The 13,848-nt window shown below is 34.5% G+C and overlaps 1 protein-coding gene across 1 annotated transcript in view; it reads left to right on the plus strand.

The window, feature by feature from the left end:
* LOC127951608 (dual specificity calcium/calmodulin-dependent 3',5'-cyclic nucleotide phosphodiesterase 1C-like) overlaps positions 1 to 13,848 on the plus strand; it is a 67,525-nt gene that overhangs the window by 11,187 nt on the left and 42,490 nt on the right. Inside the window, exons 2-3 of the mRNA XM_052549589.1 lie at positions 5,777 to 5,827; positions 7,620 to 7,791. Of these exons, the coding sequence (XP_052405549.1) occupies positions 5,777 to 5,827; positions 7,620 to 7,791 (223 nt within the window). The remainder of the gene's footprint in view (positions 1 to 5,776; positions 5,828 to 7,619; positions 7,792 to 13,848) is intronic.

The following is a 13,848-nucleotide window of genomic DNA, read 5'->3' on the forward strand; positions in this document are numbered from 1 at the left end:
AAATGGCACTCAGGGTCAGTCCAGCTCCAGAGTGCCGGGCAGTGAGAACATGGGCCCACTAGAGGAAGCTAGGGCTCAGGCCACCTCATGAAGTCTGTTTCTGAGACATTTACACCACTGGCCTGCTGGGGATCATTTTGTGGCTCTTCCAAACCACTGTATTATAGACACAGACAAAAAGATCAAAGCTTCAAAGCACAACAGTCGAATAACATCTCGGCCTCCACCTGACTGTTTGTCTCAATCGTTTTCGATCTTTTGTTAAAAAACATTTTTATCTTTGTCTTTGAAAGTCTTTGAATAGAAATGAATGATACACACTTCACTAAAATACACTTAAGCCTGACGGTCTTGGCCCAGCTAGATGCATTTCTGGGAATGTGTTCAACAAATCCGCAGCAATTCAAAATAGGTTTGATTGCATTTCTATGATAAAATCACACGATCACATCCTCACACGTTGCGGGGACAAAGCTGCCTTTTTTTTCTTTTCAAATGTGCTTCGCAGAACATTAGAGGAGCAGAGTGTGTTATGTTATGCATTGCTACACTAAGTGCTCTGTTGAGAGGGGAGAAAATAATGAGACCGTGAGAGCGAAAGAGGACGAGAATGATAGAAAAAGAGAAATCGTGTCTCTGAGAGTAGAGCGGGAGAGCAGGTCAGAACAAGAGACAAAAGACTCGTGCACAACTTTGGGATTTACTCGGGAAATACAACACAAGAGAAAGAAAACATGTCAGAAATGGACTCTAGAAAAAAGGGCTTCACCAAAGGCAGAAGTGCCACTTTCAGCATCGACGGCTTCAGCTTCACCATTGGTAAGAAACAAATCGATGACAGAATCAGGGTTTGATGGGGATGCATCACAGCTTCAGATGCACAGGAGAGTCATCTGTGTTTATACCTACAGATGTGTTGATTTCAGGATGTGATGTGTGAGTGTTTGATTTCTGAGGAGAACACAACTCTACGGTGCCATAGCAACCGGAGTAAAATGCACCTGACCACACACACACACAATACACAATCAAACACAAACCTACTCAGAGCAAACTATTGTTTTTGCATGGTGTATAAGATATAATGAATTCTCATTTAACTATCAGCTTCGTTTCTGATGTTTCTGTTGCGGTTCTTCTACAGTAAGACAACCGTACATACAGAAGTCTAAAATAAATGTGAATTGCAGCCTGGAAATCTAATTAGAATAGGGGATCATTTGAAGAAAACTGTTTGAGTTCAAATCGAGATTTCAGAGCACAGTTTGAGAGGGTACAAATGTGAAAACACAGAAGTGTGCATTATCTTCTTGTTGTTAAAATGCATGCATTACTGTTGCTTATACTTAGACTTTTATTCCAAGTCAGTGTTATTATGGCATTGATTATATATCATTAGTATTTACTCTCATTTTAAATTATCTTTTTATATTTTCAGTTTTATTTTATTTTTTCACATTTTTGCAATCTCATATGCATTTTTATTACCTTTTGTTTCTATTTATTTTATTATTTTTATTTTAGGTTATTTAATTTCTTCAGTAATTGTGGTGCTTCGACTTATTTCATTTAGTTGCCAAGGCAAGTTTTTGTTGTAATTTTAAGTTATTATTTCTATTTTGTTTAATGTCTGATTTCTGAGCACAGTTTGAGACATCGCTGAGATAGCTTTAAGAGGAGGTGTGAGTGTTTTTCTCAACAGTGAAAGTCAGAAAAGCAGGAAGCTTGAACATAAGTCTCAGTTTGTTCTCCATTTCATTGCTGTCTATGAGAAACGACTGAGATATTTAAGAATAATCTAAAAGTGAATATTGCAAGGATATAGGGATCTGTCATCTATTTATACAGCTTATTAGAATACTCATACTAATTACAAAACCACACACACACACACACATATATATATATATATTTGTTATAAATATTTAAATGTTTTAATGTAATATTTGTGTTTAATATAATGTCTTTTTAGCTTCGATTTGTGTCTTTCAATTTTTTAAATACATTTTAGAGCTTTAACTTAAACATATTTCTGTTCATTTTTAAATAAAATTATTAGTCTATTGTTTATTTTATTTTAAATGATTTGTAATAGTTTTACTTAATGAAAACAATACAAGTATTTAACTTCACCACACAGTTTGACCCATAAACAAAATGTAATAATAAAATAATTTTTTTTACAGCTCACCACAATACTTGACAGATATTTTTGTGTAATAACCATTTAACCATATAATTTAATATATATATATTTAAATATTTATTTTAACAAATATGTCTGTTTAGCATTAATTTGTTTAATAATATTTATATTTAGTTTTATTTCAACTTTCAGTTACAGAAAATGATTTCTACTTAAAGGGGGGGTGAAATGCTTGTTTTCACTCAATATCCTGTTAATCTTGAGTACCTATAGAGTAGTACTGCATCCTTCATAACTCCAAAAAGTCTTTAGTTTTATTATATTTATAAGAGAAAGATAGTCTGTACCGATTTTTCCCGGAAAAACACGAGCGCCTAGAGGCGTGATGTGTGGGCGGAGCTAAAGAATCACGAGCGCCAGTAAGCTTTTGCGTTGAGAGCATGTGGAAGCTGTGACACAGATCCAGAGGCTGAAATTTAACAAGAGCAGCATCAGCAAAGGCGGTATGCTATGTGGTATGTACTGAAACTGTATATATTTGCTTAGCGGTTTTGGAAAATGACTAAGTTCCACTTTATGTCGTCTTTTTTTTTATTTTATTTTTTTTAAGCTGTACATGTGGAAAGTGCAGTTTGATGACAACATCGCATGTTGTTTACTTGATGTGCTTATGCTGATAGCTAAGTTAACAACACAGAGATATTTGAAGCAGTTTTACTCACCGCATGTGGTTCCAACACACGATCGTGACCCTTTTCCGTTGGGACTGCATTATCCTTAAGAAATAAACGATGTGCAATCCGAAATGCAGGGAACAAACAAAAACACTTGCACAACTCCGTTGATGCTCTGTAAAAATAAACTCCATCCACTGGTCCCTTAATGCTGTTTCTCTTTTGGTAATCTGTGCAAGGTTGTCTTGCCCTGGCAACCAAAAACACACTTCTTTTGTGACTTTTCGCGACGCTCTCGCTCTGATCAGGCTGTGCTCAGCCTCTCAGTGCTATGCTATACTGGAGCGCACTTAGGACCCATATAAGGAAATTCCGCTCCATCTAACGTCACACAGAGCCATACTCGAAAAAAACTTTCCGAAACTTGTGACAAACCGGAAGAGGTTTTTTTGGAACAAAAATACTCCTTCAAACGTACAACTTAATTTTTGAAACTTTGTCCATGTTTAGCATGGGAATCCAACTCTTTAACAGTGTAAAAAACTCAGTATGCATGAAATGGCATTTCACCCACACTTTAATGATAACAACAAGTATTTAACTTTGCCTCTCAACTCATCTTTCAAAATCTAAATTTCCAATTAATCCGTCAAATTTGACTGGCTTTCTAAAACCAGATTTTACAGTTTATTAGAATAGAATAGAGTTCTGATTGGTCACTTGTGGTCATATATTGCTGTTTAGCTAATAATAACATCAATTAATCTCAAATCAATATGTCATGTCCATGAGCTGCTCATTATCTTATCTCAAAATAAACGCTTCATGGCTGGATCCTGATCATCTTTTTGAGATAATGAACATCTGACTGTACGTTTTTCCATACTTAGACACACCGTCCTGTTGATCAGATGTATTTTCTGAGAAACACACACCCACGTGGGAGGACAGCGGTCAGGAAAGGTGTTATGATGGAAACATCAGAGGTGTGAGATGCTGATTTTTTACTGTCTGTCTTGATGTATTTATAGAGGGAATTTCCTTACGTGCAAAACTCTAAATAATGCACTTTTAACACTATAGATAAACTAGATGATCTTTATACAAGATCACAGCAGGGAATCTCGAATCATAATGCTTTATGGCTTTTTCAAACATCTGCCTGTCGTCATGGTTAAGCAGCAGCCCAGCATTCAATTGCTCAGTGTGCTTTGAGCTCATTACGTGTGACGTGTTGTCAATCAGGTCCAGTGGAGCGTGACCACGAGCTGCTGTTGACTTAATGATGATTGGCTAAAGCAGCGTGACCACTTCCTCTCCGCCCTCGGTGTCACTCTGGGGGCTTTTAATGGGTTGCGTGCTAGAGAAACATACAGTAGTGTGTGTGTGTGTGTGTGTGTGTGTGTGTGTGTGTTTTGGTCTCTATACGGAATATCATTACTCTTAATGGGGGTTGTGTGGTGTTTTACTTCACTAATGCATCTTATGATTTTTCTCAGCTCAAACAACTTATGCATTGCCTGCTAATGCGATTTACATTTAAGGCACTGAAGCAGCTCTCACAAACCAGCTAAAGAATCTCTTCAACTTTGAACCAGCCTGTGCACTGACTAGATTTAGACACACATAGTAATGCACCGACTGAACTCTTGTTGGTGTAATAAGATGCAAATGCATGCATTGTTGATACTATTGCATATACTTGGAGTTAGATGTTTATTCAAATCACTAACCCCGAGTAAGTGTTATCATTTATATAGTTTTTCATTATAGTATTTATTTATATAATATTTTGAACAAGTTTTTGTGTTTTACGTTTTAAGTTTTCATTTAAATTTTCTATTTTTTTTTCTATTTTAATATATATAAAATGTTGACAATTAATATATAAATATTAGATGTATAACTTGGAAAAAGCAATTAACTCAAACTAAAACCATAAAAATGTCATTATTTTAAATAAACATAAAAAAATAAAACATTTTATTAATACTAAAATAAGTAAAACTTAAAAATTACAAAAAAACAAAACAAAAGTACTAAAGCTTAAAAATAAATAAATAAATATATATATAAAAAAATATTAAAATATATACATTAGGTGAATAACTTAAAAAAACAACAGCAACTAAAAACTAACAAAAAGGTGCTTTGGAAACTAGTTTATTTCAGTTATTAGACAAATCAAAGTTTTGTAGACAGATTTTCTTTTTTTATATATATTCATCTAATATTTTATACATATATTTTTGAATTACAGAGTTTTAGTTTTATGTAATGATAACAACACCTCAAGTATTACACTTTGCTTTGCAGCTCATCCCACACAGTTTGGCTAATGAATGATAAAAATCTATCTGCACAGCATGTTTGAGTTGATGATTTCTGTGAATAATCAAAAAAAAAACAAAAAAAAAAAACACTTAGACTTTCATAGAGGCTTTTTTTTCTAGAACACCCTATAGCAACCTGTATAACAATATGCAAAAAACAGCTCTATCTGAAAAAGCAGTTTGTTATTATAAATTAAAACTAAGTACTGTAAATAGACATGTTTTCCCTTCTCAGTATAGCATCTCTGAAGACTTTTCTTGTGGATCATGCTGATTTTCTTTGTTCTTGTGTTATTTTTTACTAGAAGTGACACACAGTACACTAACAACACCCTTCCAGTCCCCTACTGACCAAGACCCATTTCAGATCCTAATGAAAGGCTCATATAACGGCGGCTGAAGTCGTTTTAAAGCGGCCTTCCACGCTTTTCCAGCAGCTCGCTTCATTATATTCACATTATGCAAAAAGACACATTAAGAAAGGGGCAAAAAAAGATTTTTAATGATGTATTTTACTAAGCCACTGAAAAAAGCTTTAGAAAAAGGTATTTTATGTTTTTTTTTTACAGACACACACACACACACAGAGAAATGCCAGCATATAACTCTGTTTTTCTCTGTAGTGGCTAATGAGGATGTGGAGACAAACAGCAGGCCGCTGGCGAGGTTTGCACGTAAGTATGTGTTTATTTTATTTTTTTAGAAAGCAACAAATTCACACTGCCCTACCTACATTTAGTTTTTGTATAAATCTACATCTGGTTTCATATTCAAAAGGGAAAGGCTGAAATGAAGTAGAAAGAGCACATTTGCATTTACATTTATTCATAAAACAGATGCTTTTATTCTGTAAAGTGCTGCAGAAACACTTACAGCATGTCTTTACCATAGGATTTGTGCGGACGTGAAAAACGAAAACTTCTAAAAAAAACATTGTCCAGTAATCACAAATGACTAAAGTCATGATAAACTCATTCATTAGTTAGAAAGCATGGAAACATCGTTAGAGCGCTGGAGTCTTCCTCTTGAGCTTTTAAGATCTCTCTAGACCACAGAAACATGGGCTAGTCTGGATCTCAGTGTAGAGATCCATGAAGAGTCAATTAAAAAACTTTAGACCTCACAGATTCTCTGAAACTTTTATGTGACTTTCGTAATCTTAGTTTCTGTTCATTAAATCATTAACTTCTAATATTAATGCTTTTTTGGAAAACTTAAAACTTAAATCTTAATAAAGACATAAAAAAAAGCAAAAACTTATAAAAATGAGAACACACAACAAAATACTAAACCTTTAAAACTGAAATGGAAAGAGAACAAAAAAATATTAAGAAAAACTTTAATGGTATATTGTTACTAAAATAACACTTGAATAAAACTTGAATATCTTGTCGCAGTGAATTTGTCATGCAAGCGCTGGTCTGGGACCTGTTTTTTAACTCGTTATAGATCATTACCCCACCAGATGACTGCTGTGTGTTCTTAACAGGCATTACAGTTTACATGGGCATGCCACTAGATGGCAGCATCTATCAAGAAAGAGAGTTACCTTTTCTGCATGATACTGCATCCAAAGTAACTCGTTTTTCAGAGGTGGTATACAGATTACATCTCAATAACAACATTATGAGTGCATGAGCTTGTGATGATAATGATATGCACAGGCTTGGTGGGAGCAAATCAATATAATTTACTATGAATCAACAACTGAGCCATTAGGCTCTCAAGAGGAGGCTTTAAGTACATTTTTAGTCTTAGAATGTTGGTCTGCTGATGCCATTACTGTTAGTTTGAATCAGAACACTTTAATAATAATGATAACAATAAAGGAATGGGAATGGCTTAACATGCAATAATTCCATTATGAATTGATTAAAAAATATATATTTTCAAAATGTGCATATCTGAAAAAAAAGTGTGCACACAGTGGGTGCAAAAAATAAATCATAAAATGTTATAGTGTAAAAAAAAAAAAAAAAAAGGTAATGGATTGATGGATTATGGATTGAACAAATCCCATTCGTACCACAATATGACATTGTTAATAATATGTGCATAATGAGTGCAAAAATAAGTTGTTTAACTTTATTGCAAAATTATTGAAGCATATCTGTGTGTGCATATTAAGTGAGTACAAATAAAGCAAATAATAATAAATAAAATGCTGTAGTGCAATAAAATATTAAAGAAAATAAATCAATTTCAATTTGAGATGAAATTAATGTTATTGAAGGAGGGCAAGGGGGATCATAGATTGTCATATTGTGGCAGACAAGACATAATGTGTTGTTTTTTAGATAGTAGTATAATGAAAAAATAGCATGACAGCTTGTCACTGGCACTATTATGAACACTGTCGGTGTCCCTTTGAGGGTTCTGCCCCAGTGGCAAGCTGTTGTACCCCTAAAGTTTCTGAGAGAGAATGTGCTTAAGTCTTTCTTTGACTCTCATTCATCTTGTTTCCAGGCTCAAAGTCTCAGAGTGCACTATGGAACACACTCACTGCTGGGACGTGCAAGAAGGACAAGGTCAAAGTTCAGAGGGACGTTCCAGACGATCCACGCAGAATAGAAGAGATCCTGGCGGATGAGCTTCCCTCTACAGACGTCCCAGAAGCAACAGAGAAAACTGCTGTCAGGTTCATCTCTCTCTCTCTCTCTCTTTTTTTTGATGGTCAATGTTGCTTTACATGTCACGTTATCACTGACAGGATGGACTGATCTGGGAACAGCATCCTGAGGAATGCCTTCCCAGTTATATTTCAAAGATCAACTTAGTTTCAAACGTTTCTCCCATAGTGAAATCACATACTTTGGTTGTGAGATCTCTTCTCAAGTTATAACCTCCTGTTCAAAAAATAGTACCCGGTTTAATTCTCTAGGCGGATCTTATTAGTCATTTTTCTTCTGACGTCAGGCACCAGGTTATGGGATTTGACTACAGGGCAGATCGGTCTAATTATTGATAATGGAAGTCTGATTTGTTAACCTGCTCTATAAAATGTGTGCTTTCTGGGAAGTATAGTTTGTCATTCATGTTTTTTAAGATCTAAAAAGAATTATGTTATTTATGTATTGTTTTTTTTAATGGTATAGACAATTGGGGTTCGAACAGGGCCACTAGATAAGCACTATTACAATTGTAAATCAAGTGTTAACAACATCCAGCACATTGTTGAAAAGTTTTTTATTAATGTTCATTCATCCCTTTTGCTTTGGTTAGTTTGACACGTGAACCACAACCTGAAGGTGGATGTTTTTACAATTACAAGTCATTTTACTTGCTTAATAAAAGTATAAACTGAAGACATGTGTACATGAGTAAAGCTTTGACCATGTTAATAATTTAGAGGCCTTAGAAATTTGTGTATATTATCAAATATGATACAGTAGGCTTTACATTAATTTCTGCAAAATCAGTATGTTATATATATATATGCTTTTTAGTCCTTTTGCTGTCTTGCTACTAACATGAACAGAATGCTTTTTAGTTTTTAGTTGTAGTAGTAAACCTAAAGGCCAAAAACAGGAATAAACCTCTCGCGAGGCGTCTCTTAGCTACAGTGGAAAACAGCTGCCACTAATACTCAAGGTGCTTGCATTGAGACACAAATGCACTTCAGAAGGGAAGAGAAGAAGATAGATCCAGACTCTTAGCACTTCAGTCTGTTTACACAGTGTCCATCGAATGTGCATTCAACTGTTTTATAGTCGAATTACTTTGAAATACTTTTTTCTAATTTTTGCAGCAGTTAGAGACAGATAATTGAAAATCTTTTGCAGTTGATGGATCACTAAAGAGTTTAGGCATCGACTCTTGCAGTCTGACTCTGCTGAGACAAAGAAAAAAGCTGTATTTTGGGGATTTAAGATGAGTTAGTTGAAATACAGTAGGTTGGACTAATCAGTGGAGGAAGGTGTTGCACCCTTGAACGTTTTTAAGACTTTAGTTTGTAGCACACCATTAGAGGAGAAAGTTTTATCTACTTGATAGAGTGAGTGGTATTTGTTGCTGTGACAGAGTTGCCGCCCTTAAAATGATTGTTATTGATGGCGTGTTTGTTCCTAAGCCTGTGGTCATAATGCAGTCATGCTCATAGCAGCATTGTTAGAATGAAATGTTGGGTGGTATCGTAGGGTTAATTAATAAGAGGAATATTGCTCAGACTCATTAGCAGACACCTGTCCATATTACAACGCCCTGGAAAAGCAGACACTGAAAGAACAGACCGGGTGTGATATACATGTGATTTATTGTATAATTAGTAGGGCTGTCAATTTAACGTGCTTGATTTGGAAGTATTTAATCATGACGTTCATACTTGTGGTTGAGCAATACTGTTGCAGATGTTTCAAGAGTTCCTCAACTTTAGAAAAGCAAAGTTTTGTAGTCTGTTGTTTTTTTTCCCATTGATTTAGTTTAGCCTCATTCTGATGAGGTCTTATTGGGTTCAGAGCATTTTGTCATACTCCAATAAGATGCAATTGTTTGACAGTGGCATAAGAAAAAAGTCATTTGTTCAGAGAACGGTCATTTGACATGCAGTAGACTGTATTGTAAAGTAAAGCCTATTGTCAATAATAGAAATAATAATAATGAGAATAATGATGATGGATAATAATAATTAGTTTGTTTGATGAATGAAACTAGGTAAGAGTTATACACAGCTGGTGGTCTGATGGGGCTGCTGACCTGGTCACTTCATCACAGCTCTACTGTCCCAGTTTATCGATTCAGCAAGCCATAGATGGATGAAGTTTGCCATTTTATGCCGAAGGTCATCAAGAGGTCAAGAGGAAAGACATCATTATCATTTACCATTATTTTTGATCACTGACGTCTCGAATCAGGGAACCTGACTGTATGTGATGTTCTGAGAGCGTTGCATTGAGTATCTTAAAGATAGCATTCTAATATTCAAAGTAATAATTGAGCTTCAGTCATTTTTTTCTCAAATTATAATTTAGTCTATTTAAAAGTGAGTGTGTCAGGAGATAATAGTTCAACTACAGTAGATGTGAAAATGTCATTGATCAATCAACACCACACAAACTAGCTTTTCAATCATTTATTGTCATTTATTTAGCCATTCAGACTTTTTTAATTTTCATTTATTATAGCTATTTAGACATTTTTGTTACCATTTATTGATCTATTTATTTATTGACATTTATTTATTTATTAAGCCATTTAGCGTTTATATATATTAATTTTTTTTGCCATTCATTTATTTCCATTCATTTCTGTTTATTAAGCCATTAAATTTTTTTTTATCCCAATTTATTTATCCATTTAGATATTTATTTATTGACATTTATTTAGCCATTTATTTGTTGCCATATATTATTCTTTTTTTTATTACCAGTCATGTATTGCCATTTATTTCTATTTATTTAGCCATTTTTAGTGTCATTTATTTATTTATTTATTTTCAGTCGGTCTGGTTAGAGCTGGTAAGCTATTTGGAGCAAGTGAAAATCCAGCTACTGGGTTGGAGAAACCAACTTTATAACCTGACCACCGAGTATGACATTTTTCCCCAGGAAGAGGTCCATCTTTTCAGCAGGGCCTACTGTTGTTAAATTTTTAATTTGATTTTGGTCATTAAATGGGCAAATCAAATTTGAATCTTTTAGCACTTCAGAATGACTTTTTCATAGCCGCTTGCAGGAGTACGCTAAAATCCCTCCTTCAGACAGCACTCATTAGCAAGTGCACTCTTAATGGCGATCTGCTGACAGCGTGCCTTTACAGACACATTTACTGTGACACAAGCGATTTGTAACATTCACAGACGACATGTCTCAATTTGTTCAACATGTTCTTAATATTGCTTAGCAAAGATGTGCAGCGCTATTATATTCTCATTAACGCATCTGGATCAGATGAGTATAAGAATAATAGTGCCATTCTTCAGTAGGACAGAAAAACACCTTAAATCAAAACCCAAATACAGCTATTCATCTGCAAGCAAGCTCCCTGAAGAAATAAACGCAGGAAACTATTGGAAAAATGTCCAAATTTAAATCATTGACTGGAACTAAATGAGACTTTTTAGGTCTCTGACTCATCCTAAACTCATCTGGGACTCGTTTGGTATCTCAGACCTTCATGTTATGCTCCGTTTTCGCTGAATCTTAATATATTTTTGGAGAAAGTTCTTGTAATTTTTGTGTGCACTATGCATTAGATAAATGGTTTGTGCTTTCTCTTTTGCTTCAGTGTTTTCACATTCATTAGAGAGAAACCTTCTAACGTCCTCCTGTGAGACCTTTCCTCTGTCAACACTGCCACTGGGATTGACCTGTGACATTTGAGAGCCTTTCACCTTTGTAGGCTAGATTTGGTTTAACTAAAGCCGTTTAAAGAACCATTTGTTATTTGGTGAGGATATAGAGAGCCTTTCTTTAGGGCCAAAGTGTAGTAGAACTTGTCTAGTGTCGCTCATTTGTATCTGAATTTCTGGTTTCAATGTTTTTGTTGCCTTTTTAATAGGGATGTAATGATTAACTGCGAGCAGATTGAAAATCGATTCAAATATATGATGATTCAAATCGTTTGAGATGCTTAACAAATCACGATTCATTTAGGGGTAGGAGTTTCTATGAATCTATGTCTGAGGGGAATTTACTGTCTTTAGAAAAGTTTAGATGGTATTTTTTTCAACTTGCCTCTGTATAATGCATAAAGCGCCACCTGCTGGCAGAGAGTGAATCTGCATCTCGTTCAGCTCGTCTGCTGTTTTGGTTTCATTCAGATATTTTTATGTACAGTTTCACAAAACTGAAGTCAAAACATTCTGATTTTGCTTCAGATTTCTAAATTATACTTTTTGTTGCATGCATGCAGCATCTTTGTTTGGATAATTTTTAAAATGCAGTGGTTGCCTCTAATTTTAAATGGAAAGATCACAGACAAAGCCTTATTTTGTTTATATGAAGATATTTATTTTATTTGTGTTACTTATTTAGTTGATTTACTCATTAACATTTTTAAATCGTGAAATTAAAACCATGAATCGAATCGCTACAGCCCTCATTTTTAATATCTGAGTTGACAGTCTGGTCCAGATGTATAATTTAAATGGAAGCTTCTGTTCCAAAACTTATAGAGAGCTGCAAACCTAGATGGCATTGGTGGTACTGCAATAAATAATGCATTTTTAGTGTCCTAGTTAATTGTAGTATAATACCCAATAAAATGAATGTCTGATTGATTGTGGTGTATTTTAAGGCTTAAGTAGTTGCCTTAAAGTATAATTATGTCTTTTATCTCATCCCATCTTATTTTGGCCAAATTGTAAGCAGCGCAAGCACCTTTAAAGAGGCTGCATTTGTTGAAAGTAATCCAAGATGGTAGAATTTATTTTACCGGTATTGTTTAATTCACTGAAAAATATTGATTGAAAGGATTTCGCCCAGTATTTTATAGCAATAGTTTTTGATGCATATTAGGGTCCCACTGGAGTGTTTGACACCCTCTCATGTAATATTATAGAGAAACAATGAGATCAGAAATAAATAGGAGCACTATAAATGCTTATTCAAGCTTTGTCAGGCAAAGGGACAATGTTTGGAAATTCATCTCATTTGAGGTTAATTTGCCAAAAAATTGTGTTGTTGTCTGTAAGCTCAGCTTTCATCAGGGGAGATATTACTTGGATATAAATAACGTGTTAAAAAATGTTATAGTTAGACTACCATTAAAAAGTCTGAGGTTGGTAAAATTGTGTAATGTTTTTGAAAGTACTCTCTTATGCTCACCAAAGGCTGCATTTATTAAAAAAAAAAAAAAAAATGCAATAAAAACAGTCATATTATCATGAAATATTATTACAATTGAAAATAACTGTTTTCCGTTTTAGTATATTTTAAAACATAATTTATTCCTGAATATTCAGCATCATTCCTCCAATCTTCAGTATCACATGATCCTTCAGAAATCATTCTAATATTTTCCGATTTGCTGCTCGGGAAACATTTCTGATTATTATCAGTGCTGAAAACAGTTGTGCTGCTTAATATTTAAGAAAGATAATCAATTTTTTTTGTATTAATTGATGAATAAAATGTTCAAAAGAACAGCATTGATATGAAATAAACATTTTTTTGTAGCATTATAAATGTATTCACTGTTACCTTTAATCAATCTAATTCATTCATACTGAGTAAAAGTGTTACTAAAAAACAAAAACTAAAAATTACAAACCCCAGGAATGAATCTTTATAATCAATGATTTCGGCAACAAAGACAAAATAAAAGTTTTCAGCCACAAAACAATGCTGACTGAAAATAGTCTTAACAAACCTTCACACTTTAAGTAAGGACCACTGAGTGAGCATCAGCTAATTAATATTCATGAGCCAAGCTGGTCAGACTGACAGTGTTTGGAGATGTCGCTGGTCAAGTTTGATGTGTTTAGTGATGATGTGATGACTCACAGGAGGTGACGTCAATCTCGTTTAGAAGCTCACAGTCTCCTGACACACTCTCGATATAAACCTCACTTAAAAGAAAAGAAGAGTAGAGTATAGCCAGCAGAAAGAGCACCTTCAAACAAGACCTTTGAAGAGCTCAGAGTAGATGGAGGGAAGCGCTTGCGAGAGCATCTCTGTAGATGAAAGCGGCCCGCTGCTGATGTGTCTTTGAGACTTTGGCCTGGCATTATCTCCTGCCTCCTGCATCAGGTGATTGA

The sequence above is a fragment of the Carassius gibelio genome, chromosome B2, assembly GCF_023724105.1.
Source record: "Carassius gibelio isolate Cgi1373 ecotype wild population from Czech Republic chromosome B2, carGib1.2-hapl.c, whole genome shotgun sequence".
Taxonomy (NCBI): Eukaryota; Metazoa; Chordata; class Actinopteri; order Cypriniformes; family Cyprinidae; genus Carassius; species Carassius gibelio.